The sequence below is a fragment of the Amaranthus tricolor genome, chromosome 5, assembly GCF_026212465.1.
Source record: "Amaranthus tricolor cultivar Red isolate AtriRed21 chromosome 5, ASM2621246v1, whole genome shotgun sequence".
Lineage (NCBI taxonomy): Eukaryota > Viridiplantae > Streptophyta > Magnoliopsida > Caryophyllales > Amaranthaceae > Amaranthus > Amaranthus tricolor.
Genome location: NC_080051.1, coordinates 13,454,881 through 13,476,860, shown reverse-complemented (window position 1 = coordinate 13,476,860; position 21,980 = coordinate 13,454,881). Strand labels below are relative to the sequence as shown.

The 21,980-nt window shown below is 32.9% G+C and overlaps 1 protein-coding gene across 1 annotated transcript; it reads left to right on the top strand.

The window, feature by feature from the left end:
- The first annotated feature begins 3,643 nt into the window (after positions 1-3,643).
- LOC130813450 (uncharacterized) lies at positions 3,644-4,201 on the top strand. The gene is made up of 2 exons (XM_057679283.1): positions 3,644-3,814; positions 3,971-4,201. The coding sequence occupies exons 1-2, from the start codon at positions 3,644-3,646 to the stop codon at positions 4,199-4,201; spliced, it is 402 nt and encodes a 133-aa protein (XP_057535266.1).
- The last annotated feature ends 17,779 nt before the right edge of the window (positions 4,202-21,980 follow it).

Below are 21,980 nucleotides of genomic sequence, written 5' to 3'. Positions count from 1 at the left end.
TAAGTGTTTCAAAGCTTTTTTGGTATTTTCGCGCATAAAGTATCTCAAACTTGGTTTTTTTTTGCATGAAACTTGGCGCACAACACTATTTGGTATATATTATTGTGTTGAAGTGGTTAGAAATTAAAATCATCGTGATATGCTAGATAGTACGTGCGATTTTATGGGTTTTTAAGCTTTTTTGGCACTTTCGCGCATAAAGTATCTCAAACTTGGTTTGTTTTGCACGAAACTTGGCACACAACACTTTTTGGTATATATTATTGTTTTAATGTTCTTAGAATTGAAAATCATAGTCATATGCTAGAAAGTACGTGCTAAGTTGAGATTTTAAATGTTTTAGGCTTTTTTGGTACTTACGCGCATAAAGTATCTCAAACTTGGTTTGTTTTGCACAAAACTTGGCACACAACACTATTTGGTTAATATTATTGTGTTGAAGTGGTTAAAATTGAAAATCATAGTCATATGCTTGAAATTACGTGCTAAGTTGTGATTTTAAGGGTTTTTAAAGCTTTTTTGGTACTTTCACGCATAAAGTATCTCAAACTTGGTTTTTTTTTTTGCAGGAAACTTGGCACACAACACTATTTAGTTAATATTATTGTGTTGAAGTGGTTAGAATTGAAAATCATAGTCATAAGCTTGAAATCACGTACTGAGTTGCGATTTTAAGGGTTTTTTAAGCTCTTTTTGTACTTACTCGCATAAAGTATCTCAAACTTGGTTTGTTTTGCACGAAACTTGGCACACAACACTATTTGGTTAATTTTATTGTGTTGAATTGGTTTTAATTGAAAAACATAGTCATATGGTTCAAATTACTTGCTAAGTTGTGATTTTAAGGGTTTTTAATGCTTTTTTGGCACTAACATGTATTTTCTCTTAGCGCTTTCGACAAGATTAAAATACCGTTGATTGCGGCTACTGCACTCTCAAATACATGGACGATATCTTACAATCCGTGAAGGAGGTTAGAGTCGAAAACATTGATGCCTTAAGTATTTGTTTCGTTCTTAAATTATAATATTATATATTTACTATTGGTACGTAAAATCTAATGTTTATGTATCATTTAATTTAATATTATATTATAGGTTTTATACGACTCTCCAAGGGAAACACGCCCTTTGAGAAATGGGAAAATGCGCGAATTAAAAGACAAGATTGCCGCGTATGTTGCTAATTTTTGTGCTTGGTAAATAGTGTAATAAGTTTAGATTTAAGACTTTTGTATATGTATATTTTTATATATACGATCAAGAGTGTATATATGCTGCGGTTTTAGGAGGCCCGCAACATATAGTCTTAAACTATATGCTGCGGTTTTGGGAGGCCCGCAACATATAGGCTTTTTTTTGTGCTGCGATTTTAAACCGCGGCATTTCAAATAGGGCATCTGCTGCTATCACTAATGCTTGGGGTCTAAACCGCAATATATTATGACCATAAAACGACAGCAAATGAGGATTTTTCCATTAGTGTATTATTATTTCTGCTACTTGATACAATGTTTGGTCTTCCTTCTATATGTTGTGATCCAAGTGTAAGGGGTTACCTAAGACTACTCTACTAGCCTTGATGAATTATTTGGGGTGACGACCTCTTGATAAAGTAGGTATAGGGGTAAAGCCTCGGCCTACTGGCGCTCTCGTTCCCTCAAATTAAAAATTAATTATGTGTTTGTCATTATTAAATATCAAATTAATAAATTAGTTTATGTGATATGATTTTGTTTCCATAAATTGATTTTTTTAACTCAGCTTTATATTATTTTCTAAATTTATTTCAATTTGGCTATGTTTTGTTTTCTTAAATTATTTTCAAACTTAAATGTTTTACGGGATGGATTTGGAATTACTCAATTTTCTGATTTTTGGAGTTTTTCCCTTGTTTATCTTGCATTCTTATGTTGCAGGTTATTGATCACGTGGGAATCGTAGAGTGAGGATCACCTATAAAAGTAGCTTTTATTAGAATCACATCTCAGTTTAAATTTTACTTTAAGTTGTTTAAATTTTATATGGACATAGATTGCGTTTCAGTCTTTTCTTATATTGTAAGACCTTTTGTTGGATTTAAAGTTATTAAGTTATTTCTTAGTCGTTAAGCATTACATTTATTTTCTTAGAAATAGATGTGGCGGTAACACTCCCATGAGTCGATTTTGGCTCATGTTTTTCATTAAAAGTGTTTTCAAAAGTTTGTCCTATAATTATTTTAAATAATTTAAGTTAAAAATTAGAACAAATTATAAGAGTGAGGACGAATGAGTTTATAGTTTTGAAGTATTTTTAAGTACTTAGTAGTTGTGTGTTATTTCTTTTAATTATATTTTTTGTTGTCTTATGTTTTTTTTTCTTGGTAGATGCCTCAATTCCGTTGCACTGCTAGGAATTTTGTTTTGAAGTATTATTAAGTACTTGGTAGATGAAAATGAGAAGTGGTTCCTTACTTTAGAGTATTCAGAAAAGAGGATGATCGATGCTAAAGTGAAGTGGATTTATAATGTATCTAGCAGCTCCTATGACTACGAGGATGAGAGTGACGGGGAAGATGATAACATCTATACCATACCTATACTTAATCAATCTGAAGATGAAGAAAACTATGAACCTAAGGAGGACTATGAGGAAGATCCTGAAGAGAATCCTGAGGAGGATATTGAGGAAGAGCCAATTCGAAAGTGATTTTGATGATTACTTGTTAACTAGAAAACTAGGATAGGTTGGAATTTGTTAGCTTTAAATTATTTACTAGTTGTCTTTATTTTTGAACAATGTTGATTTTATTTATTGTCATTGGATTATTGTTTGAGAATTTTTTTCTTAATGAATATTTTCATGAGTTTTTTTTATGTTGTGTGTGTAAATTGTTTCCTTGTCTTTTCTTTCAATCTTGAATATTGAGAATAAGTGTGTATGAACATGATGGAAACATTAGTAGTAAAACCCTTAGTTTTCTTGTATAGGTAGCTTATGTAATACGCGAACATTTACACTCGATCTAGTAGGCGACAAAAGGAAAATAACATGCCCGAAACACCTGAACAATTAGCAGCTAGAGTAAGGGTACTTGAGCAGTTGTCACGAAACATAGAATTACTAGTGCAAAACCAAGCTAACAATGTGAGCAATGGACATGATGACCCCCAAGCTGTCATGGCTAAGAAAATTGCCACTTTGAAACCTCTTATTTTTGTTCAAAGAGGAGCCTATGTTATTGGAGAATTACCTACGTGACATGGAGAAAATTTTTACTGCAAATGGAACACTTGAGATCCAAAAGGTTAACCAAGCCACAATTTACCTACGTTGAGACTATGTATTGATTGTAGGGATTTAAATAGTGTGACGGTAAAGAATAAATATCTACTTCCTAGAATTGAGGATTTATTTGATCAACTCAGGGGTGCAGGAGTATTTTCAAAGATTGATTTGCGATCAGGTTATCATCAATTACGAATTGCAGAGGATATAGGCCAAACAGCTTTTCGAACAAGGTATGGCCATTATGAGTTCACTGTCATACCCTTTGGACTCACTAATGCGCCTGCTGTCTTTATGGACCTTATGAATAGGACTTTTCAGCCTTATTTGGATAAGTTTGTAGTTATTTTTATTGAGATATTTAAGTATACTTTATGAATCGAGAAGAGCATGAGGCTCATTTAAGGAAAGTTTTGAAGATTTTAAGAGAGAATAAGTTGTATGCCATGTTTTCAAAATGTGAATTTTGGTTGGAAAAAGTAGCATTTTGGGGGCATGTAGTTACAAAGGATGGAGTAGCGGTAGATCCCTCAAAGGTTCAAGCAGTAATGAACTAGCCTACACCCAGTAATGTGACAGAAGTGAGAAGTTTCTTAGGTTTAGCCGGATATTATAGGAGATTTGTGAAGAATTTCTCTAGAATCACTCAACCTATCACTAACTTGATGAAGAAGACCACTAAGTTCTAATGGGATGAGAAGTGTGAAACGACATTTCAAGAGTTGAAATCAAGTCCTACTTCTGCTCCTGTGCTAACTTTACCGAATGAAAGTGGAGAATATGAAGTTTATACAGACGCATCTAAGAATGGACTAGGTTGTGTGTTGATGAAATATGGGAAAGTGGTAGCATGTGCTTCACGACAACTTAAGCCGCATGAGAAGAATTACCCGACACATGACTTAGAGTTGGGGGCTATAGTCTTGCATTGAAAATTTGGAGACATTATTTATTTGGAGTGAAGTGCAAGATTTATACTGATCACAAGAGTTTGAGGTTCTTGTACACTTAAAATGAGTTGAATATGAGACAAAGACGATGGTTAGAACTCATTAGGGATTATGATCTGGATTTGAAGTATTGTGAAGGAAAGGCAAACAAAGTAGCTGATGCTATGAGTAGGAAGTCAAGTCATACAATGAATGCATTAATTTTGGCAGATGAGTTGTGTGAAGAGATTCGTAGGATGAACTTAGAAGTTATAGAGTATGGATATGTGAGTACTCAATTAAATGGAATGACGGTTGAATCCGATATTTTTGAGGAAATTAGAGTGAAGCAAGTTACGGATAAGTGGTTAACTAAGTTGAAGAAGTTGAAGGAGGATGGTCAAGCACCTGAGTTCGAAAGCGATGAAAATAGCATAATGAAGTATAAAGGAAGATGGTGCATACCGCATGATGACAAGCTTAAGACTAAGATAATTACTGAAGCCTATAATTCTCCATACTCAATACATCCTGGTGTTGATAAGATGTATAAGGATCTTAAGAAGAACTTTTGGTGGCCCAACATGAAGCGTGAAGTGGCAGGCTTTGTGGCGAAGTGTCTAACGTGTCAGAAGGTGAAAATTCAACATATTAAGCCGGGGGGAAAATTGCAACCTTTAGAAGTATCTGGATGGAAATGGGAGTCGATTTTGATGGACTTTGTATTAGGATTGCCAAAGTTGAAAACAGGGAAGAATGCCATATGGGTGATAGTGGATCAATTAACTAAAACAGCAAAGTTTGTAGCTATGAACAATACTTAGACAATGCAACAGATGGCGGACGCATATTTTCAAGAGGTAGTGAGATTGCATGGTGTGCCTATAGACATTGTATCGGATTGAGATTTGAGATTTCTGTTCAAATTTTGGAAGATGCTACAAGAAGCAGTGGGTATGATACTAAAGTTCAGTACTGCATTTCATCCAACAACAGACGGTCAAGCAGAGAGAACAATTCAGACACTTGAGGATTTGTTAAAAGCATGTGTTATGAATTTTGGTGGATCATGGGAGGATAATTTGATGTATGTAGATTTTTCTTACAATAATAGTTTTCATTCTAGCATAGGAATGACACCTTACGAAGCTCTATATGGGAGAAAGTGTAGGAGTCTTATATGTTGGAATGATGTAAATGAGTCAATGGGATTAGGACCGAATATGATTGAGGAGACTACAAAGAAGGTAAAGATGATTCAGGAACGTATGAGGGGCGCGCAAGATCGTTAGAAGTTGTATGCAGACAAAGGGAGGAGAGCATTAGGGTTTGAATTAGGTGAAAAGGTTTTTCTCAAAGTGTCACCAACCATGGGTGTCATGAGATTTGGTAGGAAGGGTAAGTTGAGTCCTCGTATGATAGGTCCTTATGCAGTATTAGAACGAATTGGGGAAGTAGCCTATAGATTAGTGATAACCGGTTTCCAGCACGTTGTTAATACTAGAAGCCTTGGCTATGCAAACAATATTTATAATCATCTTGATACTACTACAACGAGTGTAATGGTAAGTCAGGGGTCGAACCACAAGGACAAGGGATGCTAGCATAAAGACTTGGTGTGGGAAGGTTATATGGAAGGTTGGTTGGTGGGTGAACTTAACTAATAACAAGAATAAAAAGTGAAACTCAACAATGAAAGACAAGCGGGGAGTAGACTATGTCCACCCTAGGATGGTCTATTGGAAATAAACATAAGCTAGGTCAAGGGAGTTTGAACGATAATCAATCAAGACACTCTAGGTATTGAGAGGAAGTTGGTAACCCTATAAGCAACGCGAACAACCTATAATCGCCCTATGTCTCTCTAGGAGTGGCAGGACAAGATTCGAATTGAATCAAAAACCATCATCAACCTCAAACCTAATCCTAAAAATTGAAGACAAGACCAAACCTAGGGTTTCTCTAACCTAAAACCCCTAAGGAAACTACTCTAACATACTAGAGAGAAAAGCAATGAACAAAGAAAGCATTAAAGGAATTGAAGAACATGAAAGCATTAAATCTATACTAAGAAAGCACTAAATGAAAGCATTAAAGAAAAGCAATAGAAAGAAGCAATAGAGGAAAGCAATAAAGACATCAAATCATTAAAGAAATAAACTTACATAAATAAAGTGACATGAAAGTAGATAAAAGCATAAATGAAGAAGTACAAATCCATATTAGGGCAAAAACTAGAGAAAGCACTAAAGGGTTTGATGTTCTAAAATGAGGCACTAAGGCACTCAAACTAGGCATCCTCCTCTTTTTACAGAAATGAGGGGTATTTATAAGCTAAGAAACAAATGGAGTAAAATGCCTTAAAAGCCCTCGAAGTTTGGTTTGCGAAGAAAAGAAGTCAAGCAGTCTGGGGCTTGAATTCGACCGAATTGGATGTACATTCGCCCGAATGGGCACCCATTCGACCGAATGGGGCTCCACTCGGGGTTTCTAGCATGTCTAGGCACATTTCCATGGGGTTTTGCAGCCATTCTCTCGAATCAAAGTGTGGTTCGCTCGAATCAATGCCCATTCGCCCGAATGGTGAATCAATTCGGCCGAATGGCTATCTACACGGTCTTTTTTCATCTTTTAAAGCTTTGGATGCCTTTCGAACTCTGCGGGGACCTTGAGGAAGACTTAGAATGTTTGGGAAGGCTTCGGTACGCGTGTCTAATCTTCGATCAAAGCATCTAAGTCTTGTACGCAGCGTAAAATACCTTGAACTATCCGAAAATACCTGAAATTACCTCAAAACACCATGGAGACAAGAACAAGGTAAAATCATGCGTAAAGTGTTTTAAAACCATTCTAAAACGCGAGACTCGACAATACAATAAGGAGATAAATGTTCTCTAAAAACGAGCACATCAACTCCCCCAAGCAAAACATTTGCTAGTCCCTAGCAAAAGAACTAGCAGGGCAACATGAAAGCGCGGAGTAAAACAAAACTAAACTACAGAATGTAATAAAACCTAAGACTCACTTTCGTAGGAATCACGATCGCACTTAGCATGTGCGACAAGCCCTTTAAACCCCTAGGTCTCCCGTAGATGACAAGTAAGGTCTCGTGAGGGTTTTCAGAAGGAAGCCCACAAATCCAATACAAACATACATGGTGAGTGGAAATCAAAGCAACGCAAGCTGTGGACGAGCAATACTCTTCCCTAGCCATGGGTGTGCTAGTATAATGGTCTCAAAAGAGCACAATACCAAGAAGAATGACCAATTCCACGGACTCAGGATCACTAAGTAAGCTACCACACAGGCTATGCCACCCACTACTTAGAGATGTCACGAGTCTACGCTCCCCGGGTCATTTCTCAAAAGATGTGAGAAATATGTAATAACGCTCATGTGTTTGATTATAGTTTGTGTTTTGCTCATAATCATCCGACTAAAGATGAGTCGGGAATCAAACACCTAATAGGGGAAAATCTTGGGGATTGTGTCATATCTGCACTCCAGCACATAACATACTAATCAGACCAAGTCGAACAGGTTTATGAAGGGTTGTAACGTTGGCTTTGGGTTAAGGTGGGATACATTTGGGAATGTGGCGCTAAAGTAAAGGATAGCAAGTGACCCAAGACTAAAGATACCAAAAACACCTCATGAAAAACCAATAAACTCCGTATCCAATAATGATATCAACCCAAAAATCACAAATAAGCACGAATGAACTCTATCATAAAACACCATGAAAATTTTTGAATTTTATCACAATTTGTGTGTTCAAGCTCATCTCCCAAATGAAAGTATAGATTTTATCACTTAAATATTACCCATTATATATATGAAAAACAAGAGGAAGGTCTCCTCACTCAATGAATGTGTACATATATAAATGTGATAATCACTATGTGAAGCAAAAGAGTAAAAGGGAGAAATAATGTGAGCAACAAATGAATGAATAGAGTTATAATAAACCAACAACCACTAGACTAACCAAAAAGCCCACAACACAATGTAACTCACACCAACCCCACCATCACTACGCTATCCTTCAGGTCAAAAGAGGGAAACTTTGGCTCATGTGGAGTTTAAATAGCGTGGCTACAAAAGAAAAGGTAAAGGCAAGAACTTGGCTTAACCTAAAGTGAATTTACGTCCATGGTAGGCTATTTGGCTATTTAGTTCAAATCTAACAAACGTGTTATCATCCCTAGCCCTAGGAAAAGCAAACTATGCTGGAGGAGAACAGAGACAATACTTAGACCTCCTAACTAGCACTCAAAATGAATGGAACTCGAAAGAAGTCCAAAAAGGGTCAATCCTCACAGGCTAGTCGAAATGTGCCTCAAAAGGTAGTCATCCGAGCCACCAACCAAGCAAACCCAGATCCTCAAAGTCAGGCAGAAAACGGTCTATTACTTGATCCCAAAACAGGCACAGGGCTAAGAAAATATGAGTATGCATAAGGCCACAGATGTACACACCAGAAGCTTGCATGCTAGTTTCACAACTCAAAACATTTTTATTGAAAACAGAAAAATAAAGCATGAATATGCAATATATACAGTATGTCATGAATGCAAGGTGAACATGTAAAATATATACAAAATAATACATGCCATCTAGACCTAAATGACACTAAATGCACAAAAAAATGGATAATGGTGACAATAGTGTCGACCAACTCTTCCCCAAGCCAAACCTTTGCTAGTCTCTAGCAAAGAAGGAGAGAGAAGGAAAAGATGAAATGTTTAAAACAGAGGTCAACAAGATTGTCACAATACCCAACACAAACAAAAGCTAGTCAATAATAGAGAGGGAAGAAGGTCATACTTAGGTTAGGAGGGCTTTCACTCCTAGCACTACCATCACCACCATCATAATGGGCAAAGAACTCTCCGCTCCTTGGAAGAAGTGGAGGTAAGAAGCGCGAGGCTAGAGTGATTGCCTCCCCCAAGCCAGGGTGAAGCTATATTCTTCATTTTTGATGCATTACTCTTTCGAGCCTCCTTTCTCCTCTTTCTCGCCCTCTCGGGACCGTTACCATTGACCCTCTCAACATCATCAAATCAATCGCAAACAAACCTCATATCGAGGGTCAATGCTAATGGTCGTTTGATTCTGCAACTTCTAACAAACAACACTACAAACCAAACGTGAGCACTGACTAGCAAAAATGCAATGCAATGAAAGAGAACAAAAATGAAACAAAAACTAATATTTACAATTAGGTTGCCTCCCAACAAGCGCTTCTTTAAGGTCTTTAGCTAGACCTGACTCACTATATGGTAAGTCAAACTCTGGAGGAGTTTGTCAAACTCACTCCCCACAACAGCAGAAGTTGGGGAGTGGAAATGGGAGAGCAGAAAGAAGAAAAGAAGATACAAAACAAAGATCGACTTTTCATAACGAGATGAAAAGCCGAAGGAAGAACGAACAAAAGGAGGAGGGAGGAAAGCAAGCGGTAAGGCATCACAAGCATCAAGTTGAGCATGATGGAGGGCGATGGGAAGCATCTCACAATGGCTAAGAGGTGTAGGGTGAGACTCAATAGAAGGCACACTAAGGGTGAGACTCCATCGAGGGCGTATCTACCTCTAAGTCATTGGGTTCACTAGCTAGATGATCATGCACATATGCGAAGGGTTCATCATAGTGAAGTGTACAAGGCACCTCAACAAGAACCTCACCGGTAGGTGGTGCATCAACACAAGGAACGAGAGAGTCATGATGCAAGAATGTGGGGAATGTAAACTCCTCCTAATTGTACATATCATCATAAAACTCATCCATAAGTTGATCATTAAGAGATGGAGGGGAGTAAGCAACAGAGCAAGGGGAGTCTAGGTCGTGGTCTAACGCCATGGACAGAAGGTGGTCATGGGTCTCTAGTCTCTTCTTAAAAGCCCTTATCAATTGGTTAACACTCCACGTTCCCTCCAACTCATCCCCCATTGGTGTATCACCATATGTGTAATCAATAAAAGGGTATGCTAGTGGAACCTCAAGGGGAGGGAAACCGGGATATTCTTTCTTAAAGTCGTCCTTGGCCAACCATCTAAAATTTAGACATAGAATCGGGGTTTGGTCGAGGAGTGCGCTTGAGTAAACATCATCCACTAATCCCCTAGTCTCACTGTTCAAACCCTCATAAAGGTCAAGGCAAATTTGCCATTGTTCAATCTTATGCTCGACAATACAATATAAGGAGATAAATGTGCTCTAAAAACGAACACATCAATTAGCCTTACCTATGAACCTAGCCAAAGTCTACAATTTCTTTCATGTTTTCCAACTCCGAAAATATGTCCATGACCTTTCCCATATCATACAACCTGAAACCATTAAACTTGATGAAACCTTTACCTTTGAAGAAAAACCAATAAAAATCCTTGATACCAAAACAAGATGTACCCGGAAGAAGGAAATTATGTTGGTTAAGATATTATGGACGAACCAATAAACCGAAGAAGCAACATAGGAAATCGAAGTTGACATGGGAAACCGAAGTTAACATGAGAAAGCAATACCCCGAACTTTATGAACAGGTACGTTTGAGTTTCGAGGACGAAACTTCTTAAAATAGGGGGTGATGTGAGTCTATCAAACAGCCCAATTTTCTTTTAGTATTTCAGCATTTTGAGTTTTAACTTTAAGTTCGAGGACGAACTTTTGTTTTAAGGGGGAGTGTATGTAATATCCGGTTATTTTAAATAAATAAATAAATAATAATAATAATAATAATAATAATAATAATAATAATAATAATAATAATAATAATAATAATAATAATAATAATAATAATAATAAATAAAATAATTTAGAAATTGAATAAAAAAAAAGGATGTTTGCAAAAACTAAATTCACGGTTACATTACTCTACTTCAACTTCCCTCCCCATTAACAAATAACTTCCCACTTCTCCATCTAAATCTTATAACTAATCTCATTTAACTATAAATTAATCAAATTACCTCTAATTGATTCACATATTATCACTCACACTTTCTTTTTATACTACAAACTACTTTCTCCATCTTCCAATTACATAAAAATCAATCAAGAAAAGGCGAGACTTTGGATATTAAAGGTATGAATTTCATCAATTTGTTAGGGGTTTTTATATTCAAAACCTAAAAATTTATGCTACTAATTGAAAAACACCCGTATTTTTATTTGAAGAATGATAATAAATAAATAAGTAAATAAATAAATATATATATTTTTTTCTAACCTTAGTTTTCCGGCGATACGACGGTCACCGGGATATCATCGGCGTGCGACGCTGGCCACCAAAGCCACCGCCGGCTCTGGCAGCCAGCCCTTCTTCCTACGCCCTTTCTCCTTCTCCCTCATCTTTCCCTCACCTCTTCTCTTTTCGTGGGTTGGGACTATGTAACCCAATTCTCTTTATTTTTTTTAAAATTTCTTTTTCTTTTTTTTTTTATAAATCCTTTTAATTATTATTTAAACTTTATCCTTTTTTTTAAAAACCATTACTTCTACTCTTTAAAATTTTTACATTTGAAACTGCCATTTTAAATAAATTTTATAAAACGACAGTCTTTTTTAATTTATTTTTGAATGGGTTGATTGGGGTATTAAATTGAGATATATTATTTTATCGTGTAGACAGCGGATTCGTAGACAGAGATTATTAAGAGTGTACGTTTATCTAGGATCGCGTGACAAGGTAATTCTCAATGTCCATCTAATTGGGGCTATCCCGTTAGTATTATGTGTTAAGTGATAATTGATGTGTTTAGATGGAAAATGTGATTTTGTATGATATTATACTTTTTATATTTTTTTCTAAAAATAATATTTACTACTACTTTGTTACATAATTAAATTATAATATTATTATTTTGATAAAGTTACATTATTATTTTAATAATCATTTTAAATGTGATTGAATTTGAAAGAGAAATTTTTATGATATTGATTCCTATTTTCACCAATTAATATAAGCCTGGTGATTTGGAAAATGAGATTTCAGTTCGATTTCCTGATATATATATTTATTGGGAAAATTTATGATCAAAAAATAAAATAAATAATGTATGTTTGATTATATGTTTGTGTGCTCGCGACTAAATATTAAAATATATTAAATCACGTAAAGTGTAACACGAGGGAAATAAAGCTTTTATGTTTGTTGTAATCCAAGTATAAGGGTGATGAACAGATTGCCTGTTTGGTTAGTATAGCTTCCATTAGTGTATTATTATTTCTGCTACTTGATACAATGTTTGGTCTTCCTTCTATTTGTTGTGATCCAAGTATAAGAGGTGTGCACACTAGGTTACCTGAGACTACTCTACTAGCCTTGATGAATTATTTAGGGTGACGACCTCTTGATGAAGTAGGTATAGAGGTAAAGCCTCGGCCTACTGGCACTCTCGTTCCCTCAAATTAAAAATTAATTATGTGTTTGTCATTATTAAATATCAAATTAATAAATTGGTTTATGTGATATTATTTTGTTTCCATAAATTTATTTTTTAACTCAGCTTTATATTATTTTCTAAATTTATTTTCAATTTGGTTATGTTTTGTTTTCTTAATTTATTTTCAAACTTAAATGTTTTACAGGATGGAGTTGGAATTACTCAATTTCCTGATTTTGGGAGTTTTTCCCTTGTTTTTCTTGCATTCTTATGTTGCAGGTTTTTTTTCACGTGGGAATCGTAGAGTGACGATCACCTATAAAAGTAGCTTTTATTATAATCACATCTCAGTTTAAATTTTACTTTAAATTGTTTAAATTTTATATGGAGATTGATTGCGTTTTAGTCTTTTTTTATATTGTAAGACCTTTTGTTGGATTTAAAGTTATTAAGTTATTTCTTAGTCTTTAAGCCTTACATTTATTTTCTTATATATAGATGTGGCGGTAACACTCCCATGAGTAGGTTTTGACTAATGTTTTTCATTAAAAGTGTTTTAAAAAATTTGACCTATTGTGAGGGTGTTACACCTACCCACCATTGTGGTCCAGTTTCTGCCACGCAATTACGCGAAAGAATAGTAAGTTAATATATCATTAATTATTTTTTAAGTAATTAAACTTATAATTGTATTTAAACTAATACTTTATGAATATTTGAAGGTCGAGGAATCCGGCAATTTAGAGCCTACTCCTTATAAGTTGTTACAAGCCAAAAAAGTACGCAACAAAGATGGCGAACATGTTCTAATCACCGAAAACGACAATTGAAGTAAGTTGAAATTCAATTAGTACTAGTTTTATTGGTTATTGGTTATATTTGATTGTTTTCCAATTTTCATTTTTTTAGGAGCACTACCGCAAACTAGAAGCAGAGGCAATAAGAATGGGCAAAGAACCTGATCACTCCAAAATTTATGTAGATGCGATCATAGAGGTAAATAAGAACAAAAAAAAAACGCTTATAGCTCTTTGGTATTATGGTTTGAGGTCTGCCAATGAATACTACTACCCCAATTTATTTGACAATTGGTTCACTTCTCGAGAAGAGCATGCTACTCAAAATGAAATGAGGTAGCATCTTTCTGAGCTTCAGCAACATATGCATGACTTTTGCATATTCATGCAAGCTCAACTCCCGAGAACAAGCCTACTCGAGAAGATATATGGGAAATGTGTGGCTGCTTACAGTCTCTGGAAGAGACATGCCTACAATTACGTGATGCATTACAAGGGGAAAGTAGTAATGCAGGCCATGGAGTGGGAGTAGGCGGTGGTCGTCAAGGTTGAGGTGGTGATATGAGAACTAGCCCTGGTGGATTTGGTGATTCTCGAGGATCGCATAATACCCACAATGGTGGTAGTCGCTCCAGTTGTGGTTGTTATTTTTAAGTTTTGTATATTTACGTTTATTATTTTATATATATTAATGTAAACAATTTGTAATATATATTTACTTTTTAATCTAAGATTAATTTATTCATTAAACGTCATCTAAATTACTTTTATTGTTTATATTAATATTATTTATAAAAAAAAATTAAATATTTGTTATTATTGTTAAACAGATTAGTGATTATTATTACTCTCTCCTATTCTTCCTACTTGTCCCATTTACTTTTTTGATATAACTCACTAAACACTATTAATTTGTATTTGTTCTTAATTAATAAGTTAATATATACTCAAGTGGGATCTTGTTTTATTCGTCTCAATGCAAAGATTATTTTTAGGAAAATTATCAATGGTACCCCTAAGTTTTTGCACTTTATCAATGGTACCCCTAAGTTTTTTCGATTATCAATGGTACCCTCGTGTTATTGAGCGTTTTACAACTGTTACCTTTTTTGATTTTTTTCCGTCCAAAACCGTTAAATTTTTTCTTTTTCTTTTATTTTTCAATTTAAAACATTCAAAAAAAATAAAAGAAAAAGAAAATTCTTGACGGTTATGGACAGAAAAATTAGAAAAGGTTATGGTTGTAAAACGCTTAATAACACGAGGATACCATTGATAATCGAAAAAACTTAGGGGCACTATTGATAAAGTGCAAAAATTGAAGGATACCATTAATAATTTTCCTTATTATTAATCATGCACTATTAAAGATATTAAAGGTTAAAATATTACCTAAACAAGTGTGAAAAGAAAATGGGACAAGTAGCTTAAATAGGAGAGAGTATTATTATTTGAAAATAATGACAAATATTCGATTCTTTTTATGAACTGGAATATGTTTAAGCGACGAGTTATGTGACAAAATAGAGCTTTGTTGTCAATTGCACTGATAAAGACAAAATTAAATTTCTTTTTAGCGACAAGGGGTTTTGTCATCTATTGCTTATACCTTTTTGTGACAAAGAGACATAAATCCTTTGTGGCTAAACCCTTTTCTATTAGCTATGTATTGACTTGTGTAATCTCCGGTAAACAATACATTTGGCTTCCCTTGTTTGCATTGGGTGGATTTATTAGTCAAAGAACAAATTATAAAAAAATTTTCTCACCTGCCAAATTACTTTGTTCTTCTCTTATTTTTAACTTAAATTTTTTGTTCTTCAATTTCATGTATGTTCTTAGTTACTTCTTGATTGCTCATACATTCATGCATTGCACAATTGCACAATTATCTGTTGGGTCAGCTAAATTGTAGGTTAATTAGCCACTCAGCCCTAATATTTTTTTACTACAAATGAAATAATGAAAAATAATTTTTTTGGGTGAATTAAATATACATAGTCAATTGTGAGAACACTCGAGCAAAAGAATATATTATACAAAATTGGCCGAAAGTGAGGCGTAATTGTCGGTAAATATGATTAGTAGAGTAGTTGATATGAAAAGGTCCACATTCTACTCTTAGGTGTGAGTAGTGACAACTATTATAATTGCTATATAAGTTTTATTTGGCCTAATCGCTTTTGATCCGAAATATATGTCGGTTCAATTATATTATACATATACAATTTAACGTTTATAATTACAATATCAAATCTATTAGTAATACAAGTGTTTTAGAGGTTCAGGGAGGTCTTTTGAAAACTAGAAGTAAAGTTTATATGAATATCCATACATTCAATTTTATTGAATGTTAAGTTTTTATTAAAAAAATACAAAATATAAAATATAAAACATATTATCAATAGTATTTTAAAATAATTTGCTATATTGGGGAACAAATATTTTAAAATCTGAAACTAGTTCAAATTTAATGTTTTGAAAATAAAAATAATTCATATTTGGATGTGAGCCGATTTTACCATTTTATTTAAAAGTAATTAAAGTTGAGAAGTTAAGAATAACTTTCTAGAACTTGTTATTCTCAAATTTTTCATTTATGATTTCATAGTTGAAATTTAGAATTTGAAAAGAATTATTTATTCCCAAACACAACCAAATTAATTTCAAAATTTGTTAAATACTTATATCCATAGTTATCAAAATCGTGATTTTATTTTACTATTTTAGGATCCGAAAACAAGCCAGTGATCTTGGTCATAGGTAGAATCGTAGTGTTGGTAAAATCTTACAACTTAAATAAAATTTTGAGAGGTATAATCATTATATGCATGATTCACTAATTCTAGATTATTACTTCATGAATTTGTGGTAAGTAACATTATTCACTAATTTATTTCACATACATATATATGGTTAAAGATCCATAAATATAATTTAAATACAATTAAGTTTTTTTTAATAGATATTGCATTTTAAACCAATATTGCTTGCTTTTGCATTTGATCAACAAGTCAAACAAAACTTGAACTAACAAGTTTAAATTTTTGAAATGAATATATTTGACACTAAATATTTTAGCATATTTTAGGTTATTTGTAGGATCGTATAATTCTACGATTCTATAATTCGATGCTACCGCTCAACACAACTTAAAGTAGAATCTCAATTTTAATAATTTTTTTACGCCATATCATATTAATTATTTTGGAATTTGATTTAGAATAGTTGTGACCTATGACCAACTAACATCCAAGATCAAGTAACTAAACCAAATTTGCACACAATTTGGGTCGATCTTGACTTTCATGGGGACGAAGCAAGATTTAAAGTTGGGACCTTTTTAAGTGGAATTATAAATTCTACAACCTGAGTGAATCACTGGCTTTTACTCTTCGATTCGAAAGTCCTAAATAATCAAACCTGAATTGACACAAAGAATTATCAGCAAAGTTATACTTTTGTGAAATCCTAAGTCGAAGAATTCAACTAACCTCTCTAATTTTTTATGCCATTTCAACTAAAATATGTATTCCATCTATACCATCAATTCTCAAAAGTAGACAATAATAATACCAAATTCAAAGACAACATCTAAACAATGCAACTCTTTGTTGCAATACCAAATGTGGAATGAAAGAAATAACAATGAAGGGAATGGTAATGGTGAATGTCGAATGAAAGGGAGAGCAAATTGTTGTTGATTTTTGGTGTTTTTCGAACAGAAATTCAAGAAATAATAATGGCTAACTTCGATACTCACAATAAATCCATGTAGCTAGTAACGACGCACTTAAGACACAAGTGTAGGCGCCAATTACACTAAGTATAAGAACTTTTGCAAATACGACTCTAATCCAAGAATCATACAAACAACGAGGATTGAAACAAAGCGTTTGGGGTTTTCTTTATCATTAAGCATCTACTTAAAAAACGTAATATATTCTGAACTATATATAAAGGAAAGCAAAATCGGAAGAAAACTACTAAAAAACCAACTAGGAAACCGTGGGTTAATGGCCGGCAATGGAATCGTGTGGTAGTTACCACTTTGGTCGGTTGTAACCTCTTGATAACCGCCTCCTATGTGTCCATTCTGTAAGTAATTTCTCACGTAACTTCCATCCCATGATTTATTACTTACAAAATCGAAAATAACTTCTAGTAACTTGCATAAAAACCGAAAATAACTACCTAAAATAACTAACTAAAATTTCTGATTTTTATTGTTGCTTACATGAAATAACTACCTAGATAATAGGGACTAAAAGGACTTTAAAGATGATAACTTTGAGCATGCAATCCACACGCCTAGATTGACTCGTCACTTGCTGAAAATAACTTCCTTGTTGTCGGGCTTTGAATTGATTTCCGCCTTTATTTTCTTCTTGACTTGTAGTTCCATACTTACTTATGATTTTTAAAATGTTAAAATAACATAACATGTTTTTTTTTTGTTTTAATAAACACTGAAAACATAAAAGGACCGACCATAATAACATAAAATAAAACACAAACTAGGAGCTATAAGAATTAAAATTTAGATTTGAAACAAAAACAATGCTTAACTACAGATGATATTTGATAGGTGGATTAAATGATTGCTTGTTACATGAGGGTGTGGCGCCAACATGAACATTGCAATTACAATTGAGTAATGATATAATCCACACGAAAGCTGCCCTTGTATGATGTTGTTGATGTCTCTAGATAAAACAAGAAATGAATAAAATTTCCTCCCCATTTTATGTAACCGCCTTGAATTATGAAGACAAACACTAACTGGAATTTAGTATTAATCAAGCGGAAGCTTACTTTTGCCAACACAATTAAGGGGTTACTTAAAGGTCAAACCAATATCCAAGCAATATAACGGAAGTCTTAAATGTCCAAAATATAGGAATATTACAACCAAATCGAAATAAGTCCAAAGTTCAAATTACATCCTTAAATTAGTCTAAATCTAAACTAATAGTCTCTCAAATAAAATAACGAGATCTAAACAAAAGGGGAGTCATACTCCAACTCGGGTTCAACTTCCGCTCGCATATCCATTCTCCGTCGAGGTGCCATAGGGGTTTACTCTAAAAACAAAACCATTGGAAAAACATACAAAGCATAGTATCAGCAAAAAGGCTGAGTATAAACACACTAGTGTCCGTCAAACAAGTTATTAGAATCCTTTTTTTTTATGAGTAAATTCATTTTGAAATATGCTTTTTCATTTGATAAATCATATTATGATTCAAATCCAGTTCAATGGCTCTATAATAATTTCAAATTCTCATTTTTCATCATAAATCATAAGATCTCAATAGATCCAAATCAATTTCAAACTCATATCATAAGTTTACATGGGTACTCTGTGAGTCATCCTGTGACTCGTTTGGTAGTCGGTCTACCGTCCGCGACATGTCCGGCAAGTGTAACACAATGGTATTGTGAATAATACGCGCTCAGCATTGGTGAGCCGTTTAATCATGCACACAACATTTGCTGTGGCATATGTACCCGCCATTTAGGCTAAAACATTTTTTGTACATAATATATATCTTGTAATTTTAATAGCATTTGAAAGTCAAAAGTATCAACTTTTTCAATATGATAAACATCTTTTATTTGCACATAGCAAAACATACTTTATTTGCGACTTAGCAAAATCAAATCATAATATTTCCCACATGGGTAAAACGTGCTTAGCATAATCATATCATTAAACATAACCTTTGTATTATATTGGGGCATCACTAGCATGTATGAAAATGCATCGTAACAAAAAATAATTAAAGTTCAATATAATTTTTTTTTTAAGGAAACCACTAAAATGTTTCGTTTCAATCCTTCTTAAAGTAAATATAACTTAAAAGGGTTTTAACTTAAAAGGGTTTTGAAATTCATTCAAAACAACTAGAATATGATTCATAAGTCTATAAAATCATTACGACAGAAGATTTCATAAAACACTATTTTCTTAAATACGAGATAGTTTTGCCGGTAATAAAATCGATAATTGATTTACAAAGTACATATTAATTCTCCAACAAGGCCCAAATTAATCAAGTCATTATAATACCTTATTTAAAATGAATTTAAGGTTGTCCCATCAGATGATAATTGGTTATGCGAATTTATAACAATCTTACAATCACTTTCGACAATTTGGGTATTTACCGTTATTTAAATGGTGTCTTAAATTCGTAAAATTTATAAACCATCTAATTTAAACTTAATTTATACTATGAGGCAGTAGGTTATTAATATAATTATAAATTTTTGATATAGATCTATTTTTACCCAAATTTAATTAACAATATTACACTTTTTAATAAATAAACATTTTCTATTAATTTGATAAATTAGTAAATAATTAATAATTTATTTTATATAATTATACCAAAGTTCCAGAAGTCATATAACATGTTTTTAGGCTATTTGAACTTATAAAACTCATGTATGATGTTTTATTATTTTGTATAGATATTTTATCGATAAATAGAATAAAATAGGTTTAAAATTATTTGAGTCCGGATAAAATATTATAAAAATTATATGATATTCCAGCAGCTATTTAAAGGGGTATAAAATTTTAAATAACCATTAAAAATTATGTGGGCTATTTTTAATAATTAATATCGTTATTTTAGCAATAAACCGAATAAAATTTATTTAAGTCCATATATGGTCACGAAAATCCATATAAATTTTTGAACATGTATTTACTGTTTATATAAGTGTCTCATAAAATTTTCATGTCCAAAAGATATCATTTAGTATTTATTTTATATTTTACCGTTTTCAAACTTACCGATTATTAATAACCGAGTAAAAATTATTAAGGTCCTTAAATGTAAACGAAACCTTCCCAAACTTTTACCAATTTTACCTACTGTCTATATGAGTATGTGATAAAAATTTCAAGTCTATATGTCTTTGTTTGCTAATTATTTTATATTTTATCATTTTACAATTTACCGTTAAACAATTTAACGATTATTCAAAAATCATAATAAAATTCCAAACTAAATATATTCTGGCCAAATCTTGTTGGAGACATTATAATATGTTTTTATTAATTATTTTTGATGATGAAGAGTTCATCTAATACCATGTTTTATAATAAGAGTATTTAACACTTTAAAATCCATTAAAATATCAATTTAACGAATAATCTCAACAAAAAGTATCCAAGAAATTTTCTTAACATATAGCTACTGAAAATTTCTTTTAAAGTGAATTTCAAATATTTTCAAATTCATATAATCTTTTCCATCACAATAATGTTCACAAAGTAGTGTTAGACATGCCCTTAAACATACAATAATTTATAAAATCAACATGCATGATGCCCACAATAATAATACATGTAATAAATTATTTCATACTCAAATTTATCATTTTGACATCATTTTTCAAGATTTAAGAACTTCTCTTTGGGATTTATTTTTTTTTTTAAAAAAACAAGTTTATACATAAACTTTCCCAACTTGTTCTTAAATCCTTTTAAAAAAAATCACCCCATGTGACATACCTCGACTCCAAGCCTATATAATTATTCCATAAGCTCCCACGTAAGCTCCTACGCGTTTTTAGAAGTGGTTCTAACTTCGGGTCCTTGCCCTTCAAGTCTCAACTCCAACTCTTCAACTAAACATATTGCATTCATCCAAAAATCAATAATAATTTTGGATTTCTAACATGCACTTAACTTTTCCTAGTTAGAGTTGTTAGACTAATACTTGTGATGATTTTAACATATTTGGAGTATACTTATTATGTTGAGCAACATACTTAATTAAGTCCCTTAATTTTACTTGAATCCTTTAAGTAACAAAATTTATATGTTTGTGGAAAAACATCTTCTTACTTTCTATTGTGGCCGATTTTTATAGATTTATAAGTGATGATTTTCTTAGTTTAGAGATAAAATACTCATTTTATAATGATCTTAGTTTATAGAAAGATTCATGTAAAAAAAATGTTTTACATGAACAAGTTTTAACAAAACTAGTGGAATAAAGAAATGAACATAACTTACTCTATACTTGGTGGATTTCTTCAAGTTTGGTGTCTATGGAAAGCTCTTAAGATGAAGATTATTTTTATGGGAGATTTGAGTTTATAAACATAAATTTTCAGAAGTTTTAGATGGGTTTTTGAAGAAGATTTGATGAGAAAATAAGGTGTTTTTGCTAGGAATTGTAAGATTGAACCTCAACTTTGCTTATGAATGAAATAAGGAGTAAAATGAAGAGTGAAAGAAGATTGATGGAGCTGAAAATATGGACAGCAAATATGTATTGATTTATTATGTTTGCATGCTTGTTATGATGGTGTTTTTGGGTAAGAACAATAGGGGCTTTGGGTAGAGTTTGGTGGAGTGTGCAAGTGAGTTTTGGGGCTAAAAGAGGGCTAGTATGACAGCTAGGGGCTGCTGTTTTGGGGCTGGTTTGAGGTGATTTATGTCCCCAATTTGGTCTAATATGGTGTAAGAAAGGTTTATTTAAGATAGTTTAAGGTTTGGGTAAAAATTGTTGTACATGTAACAAGTTATGTAACTTGTACTTCATGTTTAAAAATCACTTGTATATGTGTAAAATATTT